Source organism: Labrus mixtus, chromosome 22, assembly GCF_963584025.1.
Source record: "Labrus mixtus chromosome 22, fLabMix1.1, whole genome shotgun sequence".
Taxonomy (NCBI): Eukaryota; Metazoa; Chordata; class Actinopteri; order Labriformes; family Labridae; genus Labrus; species Labrus mixtus.
In genome coordinates, this window is record NC_083633.1 from 7,912,135 (window position 1) to 7,928,439 (window position 16,305).

At 43.5% G+C, this 16,305-nt stretch overlaps 2 protein-coding genes across 3 annotated transcripts in view; one reads left to right on the forward strand and one right to left on the reverse strand.

Moving 5' to 3' along the window:
* Positions 1 to 16,305, forward strand: part of mpped1 (metallophosphoesterase domain containing 1) — a 149,815-nt gene that overhangs the window by 112,761 nt on the left and 20,749 nt on the right. The window lies entirely within an intron of this gene.
* Positions 279 to 15,857, reverse strand: sult4a1 (sulfotransferase family 4A, member 1). 2 transcript variants are annotated; one of them, XR_009665987.1, is made up of 8 exons: positions 15,422 to 15,857; positions 8,387 to 8,517; positions 6,703 to 6,783; positions 6,397 to 6,523; positions 6,195 to 6,289; positions 2,690 to 2,828; positions 1,578 to 1,679; positions 279 to 711 (listed from the first exon to the last, which is right to left on the reverse strand). XR_009665987.1 is itself a non-coding variant. In XM_061029531.1 (7 exons), exons 1-7 carry the CDS (start codon positions 15,588 to 15,590, stop codon positions 599 to 601), a joined length of 855 nt encoding a protein of 284 aa, XP_060885514.1. In that variant the 5' UTR covers positions 15,591 to 15,842; the 3' UTR covers positions 279 to 598. The 2 variants fall into 2 exon arrangements, 1 of the variants encoding a protein (XP_060885514.1); XM_061029531.1 differs by lacking the exon at positions 1,578 to 1,679 and having other exon boundaries at positions 15,422 to 15,842.

The following is a 16,305-nucleotide window of genomic DNA, read 5'->3' on the forward strand; positions in this document are numbered from 1 at the left end:
AAGTTTCTATCATATTCAATTCTTTATGGAGCTTTTCCCTGGAAAGATTGAAACATTAGCGTGAGAATGAATGAACGACTAACCAGCTATTTTCTCGTCCTTCCTTCCAGACACATTGATGCATCATTTTCAGTGGATTTCTGTCACAAATATCTGCACATAGCTTCAGTCCGTGATATGAAAGCGGACATGTCAGGTATTTGAATGCTGTACCGGTCGAACCCTGGTTTGTACGAGACGTTTACGCTCAGCACATGGAACGCACTGTGGAGGTATACGGGGTTGAAGGATGTTTGGTTTCACTATGTTATTGATGCATTTAAATCATTAACTAACCAACATGGATTCTTTTCCATCTACAGAGGTTGTTATTTTTTTTGATGAGTTGTGATTTGACATAAATGCATTCTGGGTAAAGTCTTGTGTTGTAATCCTGCTGTCAGGCTGTACGGTTAAACTTCAGACTGAGTGTTGATGTATCCGTGTGGGTTTGTGGCGGTTTTGGCAGAAAGTGTGCGATTTGTTGACGGTTCTGAAGGAGATCCATGGAGGAGAGTCAGGAGGGGTGAGGTGGAGGAGGGACGATGGGGGGTGCTCCTCACAGGAAGAAGTCAAACGTCAGGTCGGACTTTCCCATCTTCTGTCTGTACACGGTGTCAAACTTGTCGTTCATGGAGACTGTGAAGACGTCTTTCCACAGACCGACACGACCTGCAGGCACAGGGAGAAGGAAGAACTACTGATCAGTAAGAGTTTAGACACCTTTTAACACAAAACAATCCAATCGAGAGAGTCCTGAAAGAGATTTGATGAAAGAAGTCTGTACTTATATTTCATCTGAGGGACCTCAGAGATACAGAGGCTCTAAACGCTGTTAGTTCGAACAGTAACATGCACTACTTGCACAACATCAAATGAAATCGATGACACTTGGTCCCCTTCCCCTCTTTCACAAAAGGAACTATGCTGCTTTACATTTAGCTTCACTGCTGTTTCTGTAATTCTGTGGTCCTTTGGCGCTCCTGGTGTTGTAGTACTCGAAATCGGTCTTGGTCTAGAGAGCACTTTTTAAAGATCTCGGTCTCGTCTTGGAATCAAAATAATTTTGACTCAGTCTTATAGATTATAATCAAGACCACCACTGATCGGCTATTTTTCCTCTTCATCACTGTGATTAGAAAGAAAACTTTTCTTTCTAAAAGAACAAATAATTTCAAGTCATAATTTGATTTTCAGCCCCGGTTACAGCCACAACCTTCCCCGGTGTTACAGTCTAAGTGAGTGACACGCCCACTGCACACAAGATGATTGTTCACTGATATTTATGGTCTTGGTCTCGTCTCTGTCTTGCCCTGCCTTGGTCTTGCTCTTGGTCTGGACTCGGTCTCGATCCCTAAATGTCTTTTCTCGGTCTCTGAGCACTCTGGTCTGGAGTACGTCTAGGTCTCGGTTAGTGTGGTCTTCACTACAACACTTCTAATTCCCAAAAAACAATCATGATGACCTTCCTGACTAATGCTGATGGGAGGTTTCATTCCAGCTGCAGAGAGAGGCAGCCTGAGCTCGCAGCGACTCACCTGCTGTGTGGCGTCTGAGACAGACCCAGATCAGAGTCGGATCAGACTGACTGTCAGCTGTGAGTTTATCTTAAAGCAGATCAGACACCAGACTTCCATGCACTAAAAGGAAAAGAAATGATGGAAAAACTGAAAAGCAACAAATGACAGAAAGTAAACATGAACATCAAAAACAGGACGGGAAACAAAAACTGACCTAAATAATATTAACACACGAGGAAATGTAAAAGACACATGAATGAAAAATTCAAATATTATGTTTTAAATGGACATGCAGGTGGAATAGTCCTAAACACACTAAGCTGTCTATACTTCTAATGCAATCCATGGTGCAGGTGCAACATGTAGCCACTAGGTGGTGCCACAATTACGTCAAACTGAGGGTCAAAAACAATCTTGTGACCATGACGCCTGCGAGACAAATGCTGAATATCTTGTGGTTGCATGGATCATATTGATCAATCTGCAAATACAGAATCTGCTGCTGCGTCTGGAAGCTTTGTCATGAATTGTTAAACTGCTCAACAACGTAAAAAGATTCAATCCTAAATAGATAGTACGTTTAAATGTAAATAATGTAATATGAGGCTCCAGTGTTGTAGAGTGCAGCGTGCTCATCTCGTTGCCGGAGCTCGAGGGTTTAAAGTGCTGACAAACTTAACTTAACTTTAATGTGAGCTGTGCTGAGAGTAGGAGGCCGTTAGCTTACTCTAAAGGAATAACAAGTTATATGTTAAATGTTCAGTCCGTGGTTTCATGGATTTAAGATCTCCTGAAAGTGAACTCTGCAGATGTACAGAGACTGTCAGACAAAAACAATACTGAGAAGAAGCTGCTGACGAGCTTTAGTGCACTTTCAATCGATTTGAATGCCTTTCTCTTGAATGCAGCCTGACTTTGATGAGTTGTTAATCAACACTGTGCCATCTTTCTTAATTAAATGGCCAGAAGAAGCTGGAACATGGGTCACATTCTGGGAAATAAGGAGATCAAATGAAAGAGGAAATGTGAGAGGCCGTGATGGGGTGAGACATCACCCAGACCTCAGGGAGACTTGAGTGTGTCTTTCAGCAGACCACCAGCAGGTCTTTCCTCGCTTCTTGCCCACTCACCCCTGCAGACGGACAGCGCCTCCGAGTTGCCGCATTGCTCGATGAGCTGGTTGCAGCTCTCCACCATGCCCTCCAGCTGAGACTTGTCACAGGAAACACCCAGGAACCGGGCTAACTGCTCAACCAGATTCCCCACATCCTGCAGAGAAAAGGACCGAGGACAAATGGTGAGTTGCAAAAAATGGACAGATAAACAAATCAGAAGAATCACCTCCCTCTTGAATCCTTAAATAACACCAAGGCGGTGATTCTGCTTCCCCAAACAGCATCCTCCCACGTCTGCGGAGAACACACTGTCCTCCACGCTTACACAATCTTTATGGTGTAAAGGTGAAACTCTGATATCTGTAAGGACGCGATGTACAGCTCTGTGTACACAATACATCACCTATAGGGACGGTTAAACATGCAGGCTCTCACTTTACAGCTCAACTGACCCACAAATGACGACAAACTCTCTCTCTTACATGAGCTGGCATCATGACAAATCTATGCTAGCAGCTCTCCTTTGTTTTTGGATAAATTTAGCAAACATGCTTACAGTCATTTGCATGGACTTGAGTATCCTGTTTATGAGCCTAATTCCAGTTTGGATCATATTCAGGCATTAAAGGCAGAATGTGTGACATGTTACCCATAAATATATCAGAAATCAAGTCTATCCTGTGTAAATGTGTCTCTGAGTCATGACTGTCTACAGTGAGTGAGAAGCTCGAGTCCCGCTGGCTGTGTTGTTGTCAGAGCCGTGTTTACATTGACGGGATGGCCGGCTCCTCCCCTTGTGTATAAAAGCTGTTTTAGTCAAGGACTAGAGAGAAGAAGAAGAACATACTCACTGATTATTTAGATGTTAGTAAGAGTTTTTAGATCACGCTCATTCTTTGTCAGTTTACATGCAATGTGTAGCTACGAGCTAACTAAAGAGCTCTAACATTAGCATGCTAACACAACAATGCAGGACACAGGCGACTGCAGCCTGAGCCAAGGAGGATTGTGTCCTGATTACATCCTGCTGCGTTCTCACATCAGCTCACTCTCTGACTTTCTGCAGAATAAATACGAGGAGGCTGGAGGAGAAACTCCGGGTGAAGACTGAGTGAAAAATGTGGCTGTTTGCGTTCACACATGCAGCTCATCCTGGAAATTTAAGAAGTTTAAGAAAATGTACAAGAACAAAGTTATCAGATGGTATGAAAGTGGCAGTTAGTGTGTTTTGTGTGTGTTTTCCTTCTACTTTCTGAGGAAGTAAAGACTGAATTGTCAGATTTGTTTTATGTTGGCATGATATTCATTCATTGACTGTAATTGGACAGACCATCCAGATATTTCTTGTTTGCTTTTTGAGTAAGGGGGCAGGCAAAACAAGAATTATTCTAATCCCTGCTCCTTTCTGTACATGGGATAAAGTGTGAATTGTTTTTTTTTGTTGTATTTTTTCCTTTTCTGTTGTGTGTTTTGACATGTATGGAACAAATTAAAAAAATGAAATGAAAAATGAAATATCAGGAGTTTTCTGCAAGTGTGAAAGCCCAGACACAAGCACACATAATCGAACCTGTTCCAAAAGAAATAATGACGGACGAGTCAGTGCGCAAACATGATCAACACAACATGAGATCGTATTTCTTTTTTAACATGAGCAAATTTCGGACAAATAAAAACTGGCTCAGTGTGCAAAGGCCTTTAGTGTGAGCGCCCCATGTGTGGAGGCTTCGGTCCTCCACACATGGGGAGGACCGGTTGGTCCTTTCCTGCATGTCATTCCCCACTCTCTCTCTCTCTCTCTCTCTCTCTCTCGCTCTCTCTCTCTCTCTCTCTCTCTCTCTGTGATTTCTGACTCTATCTTCTGTCACGTCTCTAACATAAAGTCATTAAAAGCCCCAAAATAAACCTTTAAAAATCCCCACTAAATCCTGTCATGCTAAACATTTGTCACAGTCTATTTTCAACTGGAACAAATTAATTTGATTTTGGAACAAGCCATTTGGCCTAGCAGCTGTCCTGCTACACGTCTCTGATGTTTTCAACATCCAGACATATTTGTGTTTGCACATTTCTTCTAAAAATATCCGCTTCAGATCGGACAATTACACCAGTCAGAGTTATTCTGAGAAAGAAAGTATTGTGAGTATTTTGCAAACAGGAAACAGTAAAGAGCGCCTTGTTTTTCTCTGGTCATCTGCCAGGATGTGTGTTTTTTTTTTTTTTTATTACCTGAGGCTAATTGAAATGTTTAGAGGAATTGCATCTTCTCCCTGCAGTTCTAAGTAACCATTTCTGAGAAGGCGCTGTGAGTCTACGCCTCTTAAACGTGATAAGAGCCGATGATGTCAAAAGGGACCTTTGACAAAGCAAAGGGCAAAGATTGATTTGGTGTGTTATGTTCTTTGAATCTTTTTTTTCTTTGAATGGAGAGGTCTGTCCAAAAATGTTGTGTACATAGAGCAGATGACAGACGTGTTTGTTTTTGTGACAAGTTGTGCAGAAAGTGGAATAAATGGACAAAGTTAAAATAAGAGAGAGAGAGCGTGAGGACATGATGGTGCAGGACCTTGATAGGGGGGAGGTGTAAACTGAGGTTAAAGGTGAAGTTATCTTTGATAGATTATTTATATCCAAAGTTATGGATTTGGAATTTCCCTACAAAACAAAAGGTGTTGCTGTATTGTCCCTAAGAATATTTCCATGAGTTTTAGATGACCTTCTTTATCAGTACTACACAAAAGATTTTTGCAAATCTGTGATTTGTGAAGAGTCTGAGCGGTGATGAATGATCGGCGGTTTGAAGCCCTTTGTAGGCCAACCTCCCTCCCACACCCCCTCGCTGTTGCACAAGTGGGTCAGGAGTAGAGAGGTTATTGTATCTGAAATGGTCAAGCACCAGTTCAGCGACAGATTGAGCAGCACTGACAGGTGATGGGTGATGTTGTGGGGAAATGTCTGCCTTTAAGAACGTGGATGGGGTCATGTATTTAGCTCTGGTGAGATAAGTAGCCGAATATTTTACTTCAATGTAATCTTTTCATAGGTGTTAAGGTCTTAAAGGTCACATCTTATCCTCATCTTCAACTCAGTTTAAATAAGTCTCAGAGTTCCCCAAAAAATGTCGGTGAAGTTTCTTGTTCTAAATCCACTCTGATCCTGTATTTGATCATGTCTATAAACCCCTCTATTTCAGCCCTGATCAGAACAGGCTGTTTCTGTGTCTGTACCTTTAAATGTAAATGAGCTGTGTCTGACCACGCCCCCTCTCTGGAAGGGCTTGGGTGTACTCAGGCTTTCTTGCTCCGTGTCCTATTGTTTACGGTGAGAAGGCAGACTCAGAGGGCAGAACAAACACCTAGCTGTGGGAGTGTCACCCACCTGGGGGAGGGGTCACTGCCCTTTGTGATGTCATGATGGGAAAATCTCAAAACGGCCATACTGGACTGGACATACTGATATTCAGCGGCTCAAACAGTAGAGACAGAGTCACTCATTAGGCTGCAGATTTTGATGATGTTACCTTGTACATGTCTTCATATTTCAAGAAGAGAACATTGGAGTCCATACGATGTTCCCAAAATTCCTGAACATGTTCAAACCAGGAGCCGTATCCCACTGAGACAGAGACACATACAGAGAGAGAGAAAGAGAGAGAGGTACATTAACTGAGAGTGTAACTCTGCAGAAAAGCCTGCACACTTTAAAGTAACCGTCACACTCACGCTTGTCATGCATGAAGCGACGGCAGAACTCCTGGAAGGTCCCGCGGTAGCTCATGGTCCTGAGAGAGCGGTGGAACTGGTAGTAAGAGACGACCAGGTCCTTCGGGTTACGAGCCATGTAGATCACCTGGACCAGAAACAAAAATGTGACTCAGCTGCGCAGACAAGTCTAAGAAATTCAATAACAAAAAAGCTGCCAGCAAGTATTCTTTGTAAGATGCGGGCGAGATGCGGTGGCTGACGAGGGCAATCAGGCTGCGATAACCATAACTGATCATTTGTGTCTTTGCAGGGTGGCACACTGACCTTGGCCTCTCCGTTGTGCATGGCTGTGGGGAGGAATCGGTAAGGAAGATGGCTTTTGATCAGACGCGGGGAAGTCAGCTCCTGGGGAGACACAACACAAGTCCATTTTTTAACCAAGGATCTGCAGGTGACTCAGGTGACCCTACCTTATCAGTCATAGGAGACTTACACACACACACACACACACACACACACACACACACACATGTTCTGTAGCTCCTTTTCGTGGAAACATCAGACTCTCTTTCTCTCGAAGAACAGAACTGGCCTGTTTGTGTGCATCGTCAATAGAGTATTATATGAGGGGATTTCCATGATTTAAAACATTGGATGGAACTCAAAAACAAAGATGTTATTCTTTATAACTATACCAGGTCAGCCAGAACATCAACATGTTTCACTTCAAATATCAGCTCTGCATAATTTCTCCTGTTAAACACCTCAGGCTAAAGAGTTCCTCTTCACAATGTGAGCACTCTGCACGCTGTATACTCTTTATTGTCCAACTCTTCCGTCTAAAACAGCTTCATGTTAAAAATGCATTTGCCTAACAAAAATGATAGCATCACCCTCTCCCTCCATGTCCTCAAATCAGCAGCAGAGGACCTTTGACCCCAAAGCCCCGGCTGCAGGCCGTCAACCCCCAACATAAACATTACCCAAACCCCTCACCTCTCGCACCACAACACACATCAACACCTTACGAAAGCAACATCTCTCCTCTTCTCCTTCTTCCATCCTTTCTCATGTTTTGAAATGTCCTTGGTTGTAGCCTTTGTCAGTTGATGTCTCAGTATTTGGCAGTATTTCTTGTCTTTGAATGGTCATCTTGAATGGTCAAATCAAAGACATCTTTTTCTGGAACTTTCCGATGTAGAAGGACGTTCGCTGACAAAGTGCAAGCCCTTAAGTATTTATCCATCTGTGTTTGAATTTTTTTTTTATATATGTCAAAGTCTGCATCGCTTCTAAACTTTCTGAAATAATTATTAACATACAGAGAACTGCTTCTGCAAACTGTCTGACTCTGACCTCTTGAAATCAACGCTGCACAGCCTGAGAGATCCTTACATCGACCCCCCCCCCCCGGTATCCTCCACTCTCTATCTTTAAAAACGTCCCACTTTGTATCCCATGCTTTTCTGTTATGTGGCCCACGATGAAATCATCCGAGATGTTTTCTTTGCACGACTTTGTGCGGAGCGACTGAAGTCCTAGTTACACAATGGTCTTCTCAGTGCCTGACCTTTTAATGCAAAAACATTTTTAAATTAGATTAGTTTTATGTTCATAAGATTTCAGCTTCATAATGATCCTGACCGTAACGACAACGTCCTAGTTTAGGAAAGAGAACAAGGAGTGAGCAGCGAGTAATGAAGAAAATAACTTTTATAAATGTCATTTAAGATGCTTGATCCATTGCAAAGCTGATGACTTAAGCCTCATAAAGTTATATGAAGCTCTAGTCAGTTAAGTCATGAAGACTTTGGCCAGTGGTGATTCTTGAGTCTGTTGGCGCAACAGACACAAAAACCACCCCATAGAGTCCAAGCGCCAAAGACCTTCTGTCAAGGCCCATCTCCAGGGAGACAGGGCAGTGGGGGTCCCCAGTCTGGCACCTTTATTCCGGTGGTCTTGAGTTGAAATGTTTTTTGGGACTAGACTTTAAGTCTGGCTTTGTTACCTGTATGATGTCCAGGCCTGGTTGAGGATACTCTAAGACAGGCAGCTGTTCATCGATGTTCATCAGGCCGATCTCGTCGGGGTCTGCTCCCTGACTCACGAGATACACGACCTCCTGAAGTAGACTGGTGCCTACGAGCAGAGAGAGAGAGAGAGAGAAGAGAGACTGATGAGGAGAACCCCAAATTGCTGCCGCTGCTTTGGTGGCGGTGTATGAATGGATTAGTTACTTCTGATGGATGATACTACATAGCGATCACTACCATAAGTCTGTGAATGGGTAGTTGTGACCTGCAGTGTAAAAGTGCTTTGAGTAGTTGGAAGACTAGAAAAGTGTTATATAAGCTCAAGTCCATTTACCAATATGGGAACCTTAAGGTCATACATTCTGTAAAATGCACTTCACCATGATCCTCTAACTCTAATATGTGTCCCTAGTCTGTCTACAAACCCCCCAATGATGAGAAAAGTCCATCCTCTCCGTCTTTTGCCTGCTCCACTTTTCAGAAAATGTGTGCTCAAACAGGCCGTTTGGAGATTTTCCCTTTATGACATCACAAAGGGCAGTAACCCCTCCCCCAGGTGGGTGACACTCCCACAGCTCGGTGTTTGTTCTGCCCTCTGAGTCTGCCTTCTCACCGTAAACAATAGGACATGGAGCGAGAAAGACCAAGAAACCCGAGCCCTTCCAGAGAGGGGTCAGACACAGCTCATTTACATTTAAAGGTACAGACACAGAAACAGCCTTCACACACATGTTTTGAGGAGCTCTGAGACTTATTTAAACTGGTTGAAGAGGAGGAGGATATGAGACCTTTAAACAAAAATACTACATTTCTTGAGTTCTTCAGAGTAATAATACTTTTATTTATGATTTAACTTTCAGTAAGGATTCCCATCCCTGCTTGGAGGAAAAATGTTCAGTTTTCCGATTGATTGACTCTTGCTTCGTTTTTTGCCTTGCGTTCTATTGTGGCCTTTATCAAACTGAAATCTTTCCCATAACAATTTTTTTTTTGTTGCCATGTCAACGTTCTCCTCAGTGACTCATACTGGTTGGCACGAATCAGCCCAATCCGACATCCCACACAACACAGGAGGCTCAGAGCATGCTATGTGAAACCTGAAGGATTCACTTAGCAGAGTAAGGTAACAGCTCACGCTCTATTCATTGTTGTTTTTTTAATTATCTTACAATCTAACAGCTTGCTGTAAAGGTTGACGTGCTCAGAAGTTAAAGATGTGTATCTGTGAGGCCGCAGGCTGCACAGATTCTGAAACCAAATAAACTGTGACTGATTCTTTTTGGTTTCTTGGAGATTATTTAATCCGTCACTGGTACAGCTCGTGATCTTTTTGGCTAACATGAGAGGGTCCAGTTGTGTTCGTCACATTAAAATCATGAAACATCAGCTGTGTGAAATAAATTCCAAAAATATTTAAAACCATAAAAAGATGACGTGAGGACTCTGAGTAAACATGGAACTATCAAAGAGTTTCATTTTAAAATGAGATGCTGGCACGTTATTTAAAGTCAGATGTAATGTGATTCAGTAATCAGCCCAGTTTGAACATGAACTATTCCACATTGAACATCCAGTGCAGACAGAGGCGCGGCTTGTCAACAGGCTACATGCAAGATGCCCCAGACCAGTAGGAGGCCCGAGGGCTCACAAACTACTCACAAACAATCTACTGACCCACAAAATGTGAAATAAACCCATCCAGTCCTTTGTTTGTGGTCTGCATAAGTCTTACAACACAGAGAAAAATGCTCTGTTTCAAATGTGCTCTCCTTGTGATGTCACAGTGGGATTGTTGTAAAAAAAATCCCCTCCCCTCCCCTGGTATCTCCACCCATGGACTCCATCCCCAGCCTAGAACAAAACTTTTGAACAGATCTGCCTTTTTATTCTCGCGACAGAGGAGTGATGTCTACCAGGAAAAACTCAGGAGGGGGGGGTCATTGCATTTAAAGAGACACACACACCAAAACAGAGTGTTCTGAGAGAGCTGGTTTATACAGGGTCACAAACCTCCTCTGGTGCTTGATTCATGTTATATTTTGACCAAAGCACAGCTCAGATGTTTCATTTAGACCACAGGGGGACTGTTTGGAAAGGTGGAAAAGGGGGATGATATGTCCTCTTTAAACCAAAGCAATGACCTAAAATGTGCACATTTTGCAATGACAGTGGGAAGCCTCCCTAAGGAGGCCCCATCTGACAGCCTTGCTAAGTGTTGCAGCATTATTGTTGTGTAAACCAAAGTTTGTCACCCGAAGTCAACAGAGAAAAATGAAGAGGAATGATCCGCCTGTTGGATGTACAGGAGATGAAATAGTAAGAGGATTAAGCGTCCGGACACCAGCAGACATGATGGAGATGAATGCTGGTTAGAGGGCCCCCCTATTGACTTTTGCCGAGGGCCCCGACAGACTCTAGAATCTCCACTGACTGCAGATTAAATAATGAATGCTAACAGCTATAGCTAAAAAAAACTCTGAGCTCATCGGCTCTGCTTCTGGCTCGCTCACTCTTTCTCTCTTTTTCTCTCCTTAGCTTCATCCGTCGTTGTCCTCTTCCTCTTGGCCTCCGCCATTGTATCAAACATTACAGAGACGAGCTAACTGGCTAGTGCCTTAAAGCTACATACGCACTTCTTACAAGAGAACCGCAACCGCTGCTATAGTGCTGAAAGCAGGTGACCGGGGCGCTCGGTTGACATGAAAGAGACGCTATTCTGACTGTTGAAAGTTGTTGTGCTATGATGTCGACTTTGCACTTTACCTATCATGTTGCTTTAAAGCTGCATATCGTGCTCTCACACAGAGCACGATATGCAGCTTTAAAACAACAAGTTACAAAACTGCTCAGGGTCGCAGTGTTTTCCTAGAGTCTACGAAAACACTGCGACCCTGATCAGTTTGTAACAGCTGCATCACTGAACTGCTGCTGCTCTCCCTGTCCCCCGTCAGGTCTGCTAAAAAGAGGAGAGGAAAACCATTTTCGAAATGCTTGTTTTTTGTTTTTTTTAAATGGAGGTTGTAACGATTATTTCTGATGCCTCCAAGGAAGTTCAGGAAGTCAGTGAAATCTAACGACTTCGATTTTGTTGGGCAATATATTTAATTCAGGTCTGAGTCCGAGCCCACATTCAGACTTCCCTAAAACAAACTAGAGGAATTAAAATTGACAGACTAAAGAAAGAGTTAGCAAATCAATAAGTTAGGATTTTGGATGTTCTAACTTGTGATCTCTAGAAGGTCCAGCTCAAAAAATAACAGACCGCGTACATCTTGCACTGTTGGTTAGCTGAGAATCTCCTGCCCAGTAAGTTCCTTCATTTTTTCTGCTGAGCCACAGCGGGAATGCAACTGTTTGCACAAGCTGAATATTACCTTATAAAATTTGCATCATATCTTTTTGCAGAGCGCTGCACAGCTTGCAGCCACAGCAAAGGATGCCCTCTCTCTCTCTCTCTCTCTCTCTTTCTCTCTCTCTCTCTCTCTCTCTCTCTCTCTCTCTCTCTCTCCTCTGTATCTGAGTCATGCCCCTCTGTGATTTATTGTGCAGTGCAGAGGTGCAGTGCCCGCAGAGAGACATGATGGAGCGTCTGTCTGATGTCAAAACAGTCATAAAAGCATCACACACTGCAGACCCCACACTCACTCTAAACCCGCTTTAGGGTTCATAGAATCTTTCTAATCCCATTGGCCAAGTCGGTCACATGTGAGCCAATAGCATCACAGCTCTGCAGCATTGAATCCATGTGTCCTGCCATGTGCTTTCTCTGCCTCTGCACCAGAAACTACAGATACACCAACACAGAGCTAAAGGAGGAGAGTGAGGATATTTATCCGATGTGCATGGATTTGCAGAATTCTTCAGATATAAATCATATATTTACTCTTTTTCTACTCCACAATATCATATTTTAAAAAATGCAGACAAAACTGCCTTGTTTGCAGCCTGCAGCAGACGCACTACTTATGTCCTTCAGTGTGTTTTGAAGGATTTCCAGCACATTGCACATTCGCCTGCGTCCAAATAATGTCCTCAACCGTGAAGATAAGACAATTTCCACTCGACATCGTTCACATTGTGCGCAGAAATCTCCACAGAAACAGAGAACAGACGCGTTAAGTCTTCATTAAATTGGTCTACAAATGTCAGGGAACATTTCTCATCCGTATCACCGCCTGTGCCCAGACTTGTGTTCTTTAATCTGTGGTGACATTCAGATCCCACAGATTCAGAGCCTTGATACAAATCTTTTAATGTCAGATCATCGATTTCCCCGAAATCTTTAATATCGTTATCAAACATTTTTATTAGTGTTATGTCATTTTGCGTGCCTTCTATGAGTTTTTGGACAATTTCATCATCTGGATGTGATAAAGGTCCTGTTGTTGGTCAAAGGGGCACTTATATTAGAAGACACGCTGTAAATTTGCAAAGTTGAATTGCATAACAGCTTGTTGAGAAATGCTGTTTTTGGACTACTTGTGCAGATTGTGGGTGAAAGGTTACTTTCAGAGTTCTTTTTAGCTCCAGTGTTCAGTTTTAGAAACACAGAGTGTGTTTACATGGACGTGAGTATCCCGGTTACGAACCTGATCATATTCAGGATACAGTGTTTACATGCACACAGAGAAACCTGCTTATACATATCCCTGTCTATATGATAAATACTAGAATCAAGGTTTCTGGTTACTGCATTTTATCTGTGCAGGCGCTTGTGATGTTTGTTTGTTTTTTTTACGACTCAAACTGCAGCAATTTTGAAATCTAAGATAAATGAGACCATTCATTAAATGTAAATGAGCTGTGTCTGACCACGCCCCCTCTCTGGAAGGGCTCGGTTTGGCTCAGGCCAAGGCAAACTCAGAGGGCAGAACAAACACCTACAGCTGTGGGAGAGGGGTTACTGCCCAAGATTTTTTTGTCGTACCACTGATTTTGAAGTCGGTTGTATCTTAGCCCGCTCAGTTGTGCAGCGGAATCTGAGGCCAGACTTCCAATCACGGCCAAATGAGATTTTAGCTGATTTTCTCGCAAGTTTGTCTATTTTTAAGACTTATTTTGGGGCTTTTTACGCGAGAGAAAGGACAGTGGATAAAGTCAGAAATCAGTGAGAAAGAGAGGGTGGGGAAAGGCATGCAGGAACGGAGCCATAGGTGGGATTTGAACCCGGGCCGCCCGCTTGCCAACCCACAACAAGGCTGCTGGCTCTGCAATTTTTGATTTTAATTTGTTGCATGGCCGCACATAATAACACGGTGAGAGCAGAGCCACGAGTAGATTCCCAGACTTCAGGACTTTTTTTAGCTGAAGATTTCAGAACAAGAAGTTACGGACAGCTTCGTAAATCACCATGGCAACAGCAGGCACGCCTGTTTAATGTACTAAACCTCCTATCATAATTAAAGCGTTGGCAGGAAGTATCAGCTCACAGGGCAAATTTGTTAGGACAAAGCTGCTGGTAGACTTGTGTTTACCAGTGATAAAGACACCCCCACCCCCACCCCCCTCACCCCCACCCCCACCCCCAGTCCAACGTGGATAGTCTCCAAGGTGAGATGAGGTGCATGTGTGAACAGCCAGATGAGGATGATTTCAGGGGCAGTCCTCCTAGAGTGCATGTGTGAAAATGGCTATAGAAAGTAAATGACTGAATGTTGAGTCTCTGGGCTCAATAAAGGATTCTCTTATTTTGAAATTACATGTTTTTAAACAGTTTTACATTATACATTTTGAAAATGATACTGATGAGATATTCCATTCTCCTTTCATTCCGGGTGTCAGATTATTTCTAACATAATGGTGATGAACGCTGGTTTGAGGGGCCCCCTGTGACTTTATGCCTTGCAGGCCTAACAGACTCCAGAACAGCCACTGAAAACAATAGATGTGTGATCTTAAGTGGAAGGAAATGAAAATGCAATGAATCAATGTAAGGCCGACGTTACACCTTGCAGGACACAATTTCTACACTGCCGTATTTTGCATCCACCCTTAAGTTTCCTCTACAGACACTTCAAAGTCAGACATTGTTTGCAGGTATCTATGCAGGCTCATGAAAATGCCTCTTTTATCGAGTCCACAGAACAATAAGGACACTAAACGTTTAATAAGAATATACTTCACATACTCTGTCATCACAGATCTGCCCCCAGAAATATGATTTATACCGTTTCTTTGCAGGGGTGCATTTCTCTGCATAACACCTGCATTATTTAAAAGGCCAGGTGTAAACAGTCTGACGCGTTTGAACAAAAGGTCTAATGATGGAATCACTTAATGCTTCCTCTTCACGTATTTTGCAAAGTGCCAAAGTCCCCCTGATAAGAGACATTACAGGAGTTCATTTGATGCTAAGATACTGAGCTCAATGAAGAACGACAACAGTCAAACTCATGTCGTGCTCCAGCTGCCCACCAGCCACGCGGGGTCACGTGACCGGTCCCACCCAGCGCCCAGCAGGGCGCCGCGCGCACGGCGGAGAGCCTGCAGCGCTGCGCCACAGACACCCTGCAGGATGTAAACACCAACTTTACCTGCATCGGAGAGCTACTACTACTACTCACTGCTGTAAATAACGAAGGCCAGCTCAGATGCGATGCACTACAGAGCGATGCATCGATCGATTTACTTTGACTCAATTAGTCGGCATCTGATTATGAAACACATGCTGCTGCGTTTAAGAAGCCGGATATAGAGCAGAGGCCTCTGCTGCACATAAACAGAGCTATCAGATCTGCAGGACAACAGTGCAACAACAGCGCTGAAACATACAAAACAAGCCTCCATTTTAACTTTAATGATTAGTGCATGCGTGTCTTCCAAAATAAATCCTATGACTGACTGAGATTGTTCATTTCCCCCGCTCTGAGGTTTATTTCTTTTTAGAATAAACTTTGATAATCGCAGGGAAATCCTGCAGACATCGCTGCATCAGAGCGATGAATATTTGGAAAGCCACACAGCTCGCGAGGTCAAGTGCAGGCGGTGACGATGCAGATGCTTGTTCTTACCTGACTTTGGGTAGGTGACAATCCAAATGTCGCTACTTCTGAGGGAGAAGTTGGCGATCTCCTCCATCTTCCCTCTGCAGAAGGGCGGCAGCCGCACTCCATCAAACTCGAAGTATTTGCTCTCAAACTCAATCGGCGTGCTCGGCGTGTCTGCCTCGCTCTCCGCCATCCTCGAAACGAGCCGCCAGAGCAGGGACAAGAAAACGCGCACAGCCACGCGAACAGTGTGATTCCTGTTTGTAATTAAACCCAGAGGTGATGAAGAGGAGGATGGTGGTGGTGATGATGACTTGCTGCCGCTCGCTTCAGGATGCTGGGAATCGCTGATTTGATCCCCAGCCAATCACGCGACAGAGAAGTGATGTAATGCGCGCTCACGAGGCTCAGCATCAGGACCACTCTCCCTGGCCCGAGGAGGCGCGCACACGCAGCGATTGGATGCTTCCTGCAAACAGAGCCAAACTCAAATCTAGGCAAAAAGAAAATTCTGGTAAAAACTCAACAGGTCCAGATAAACTTTCTTATTTCGAGATATAAAACACACTGGTTGAAGAAGAGGAGAATATGTGACCTTTAATATCTATTATACAACACATATGCAATTTTGTTATCCCTGTAATGTGCAACACTATACAGAGTACGTAAAAATGAAGTAAAGTTTATTTATATAGCACCTTTTTTATTCTGCCCCTAATATCATCTTTGACCAGCATCACAATAATAAGCATGTGTGTGATATCTGCAGGTGACTTGGCAGTGAAAAGAAAACAGGAGAAAAGGAGGAGGAGAGCTGCGTTTCTTATAAATACAGGTTGTATTATTGAAGGAGGTGTGACGTCATTGCATGGTGTCTAACCCACTTCCTGTTGATTGGCTGCTGAGGA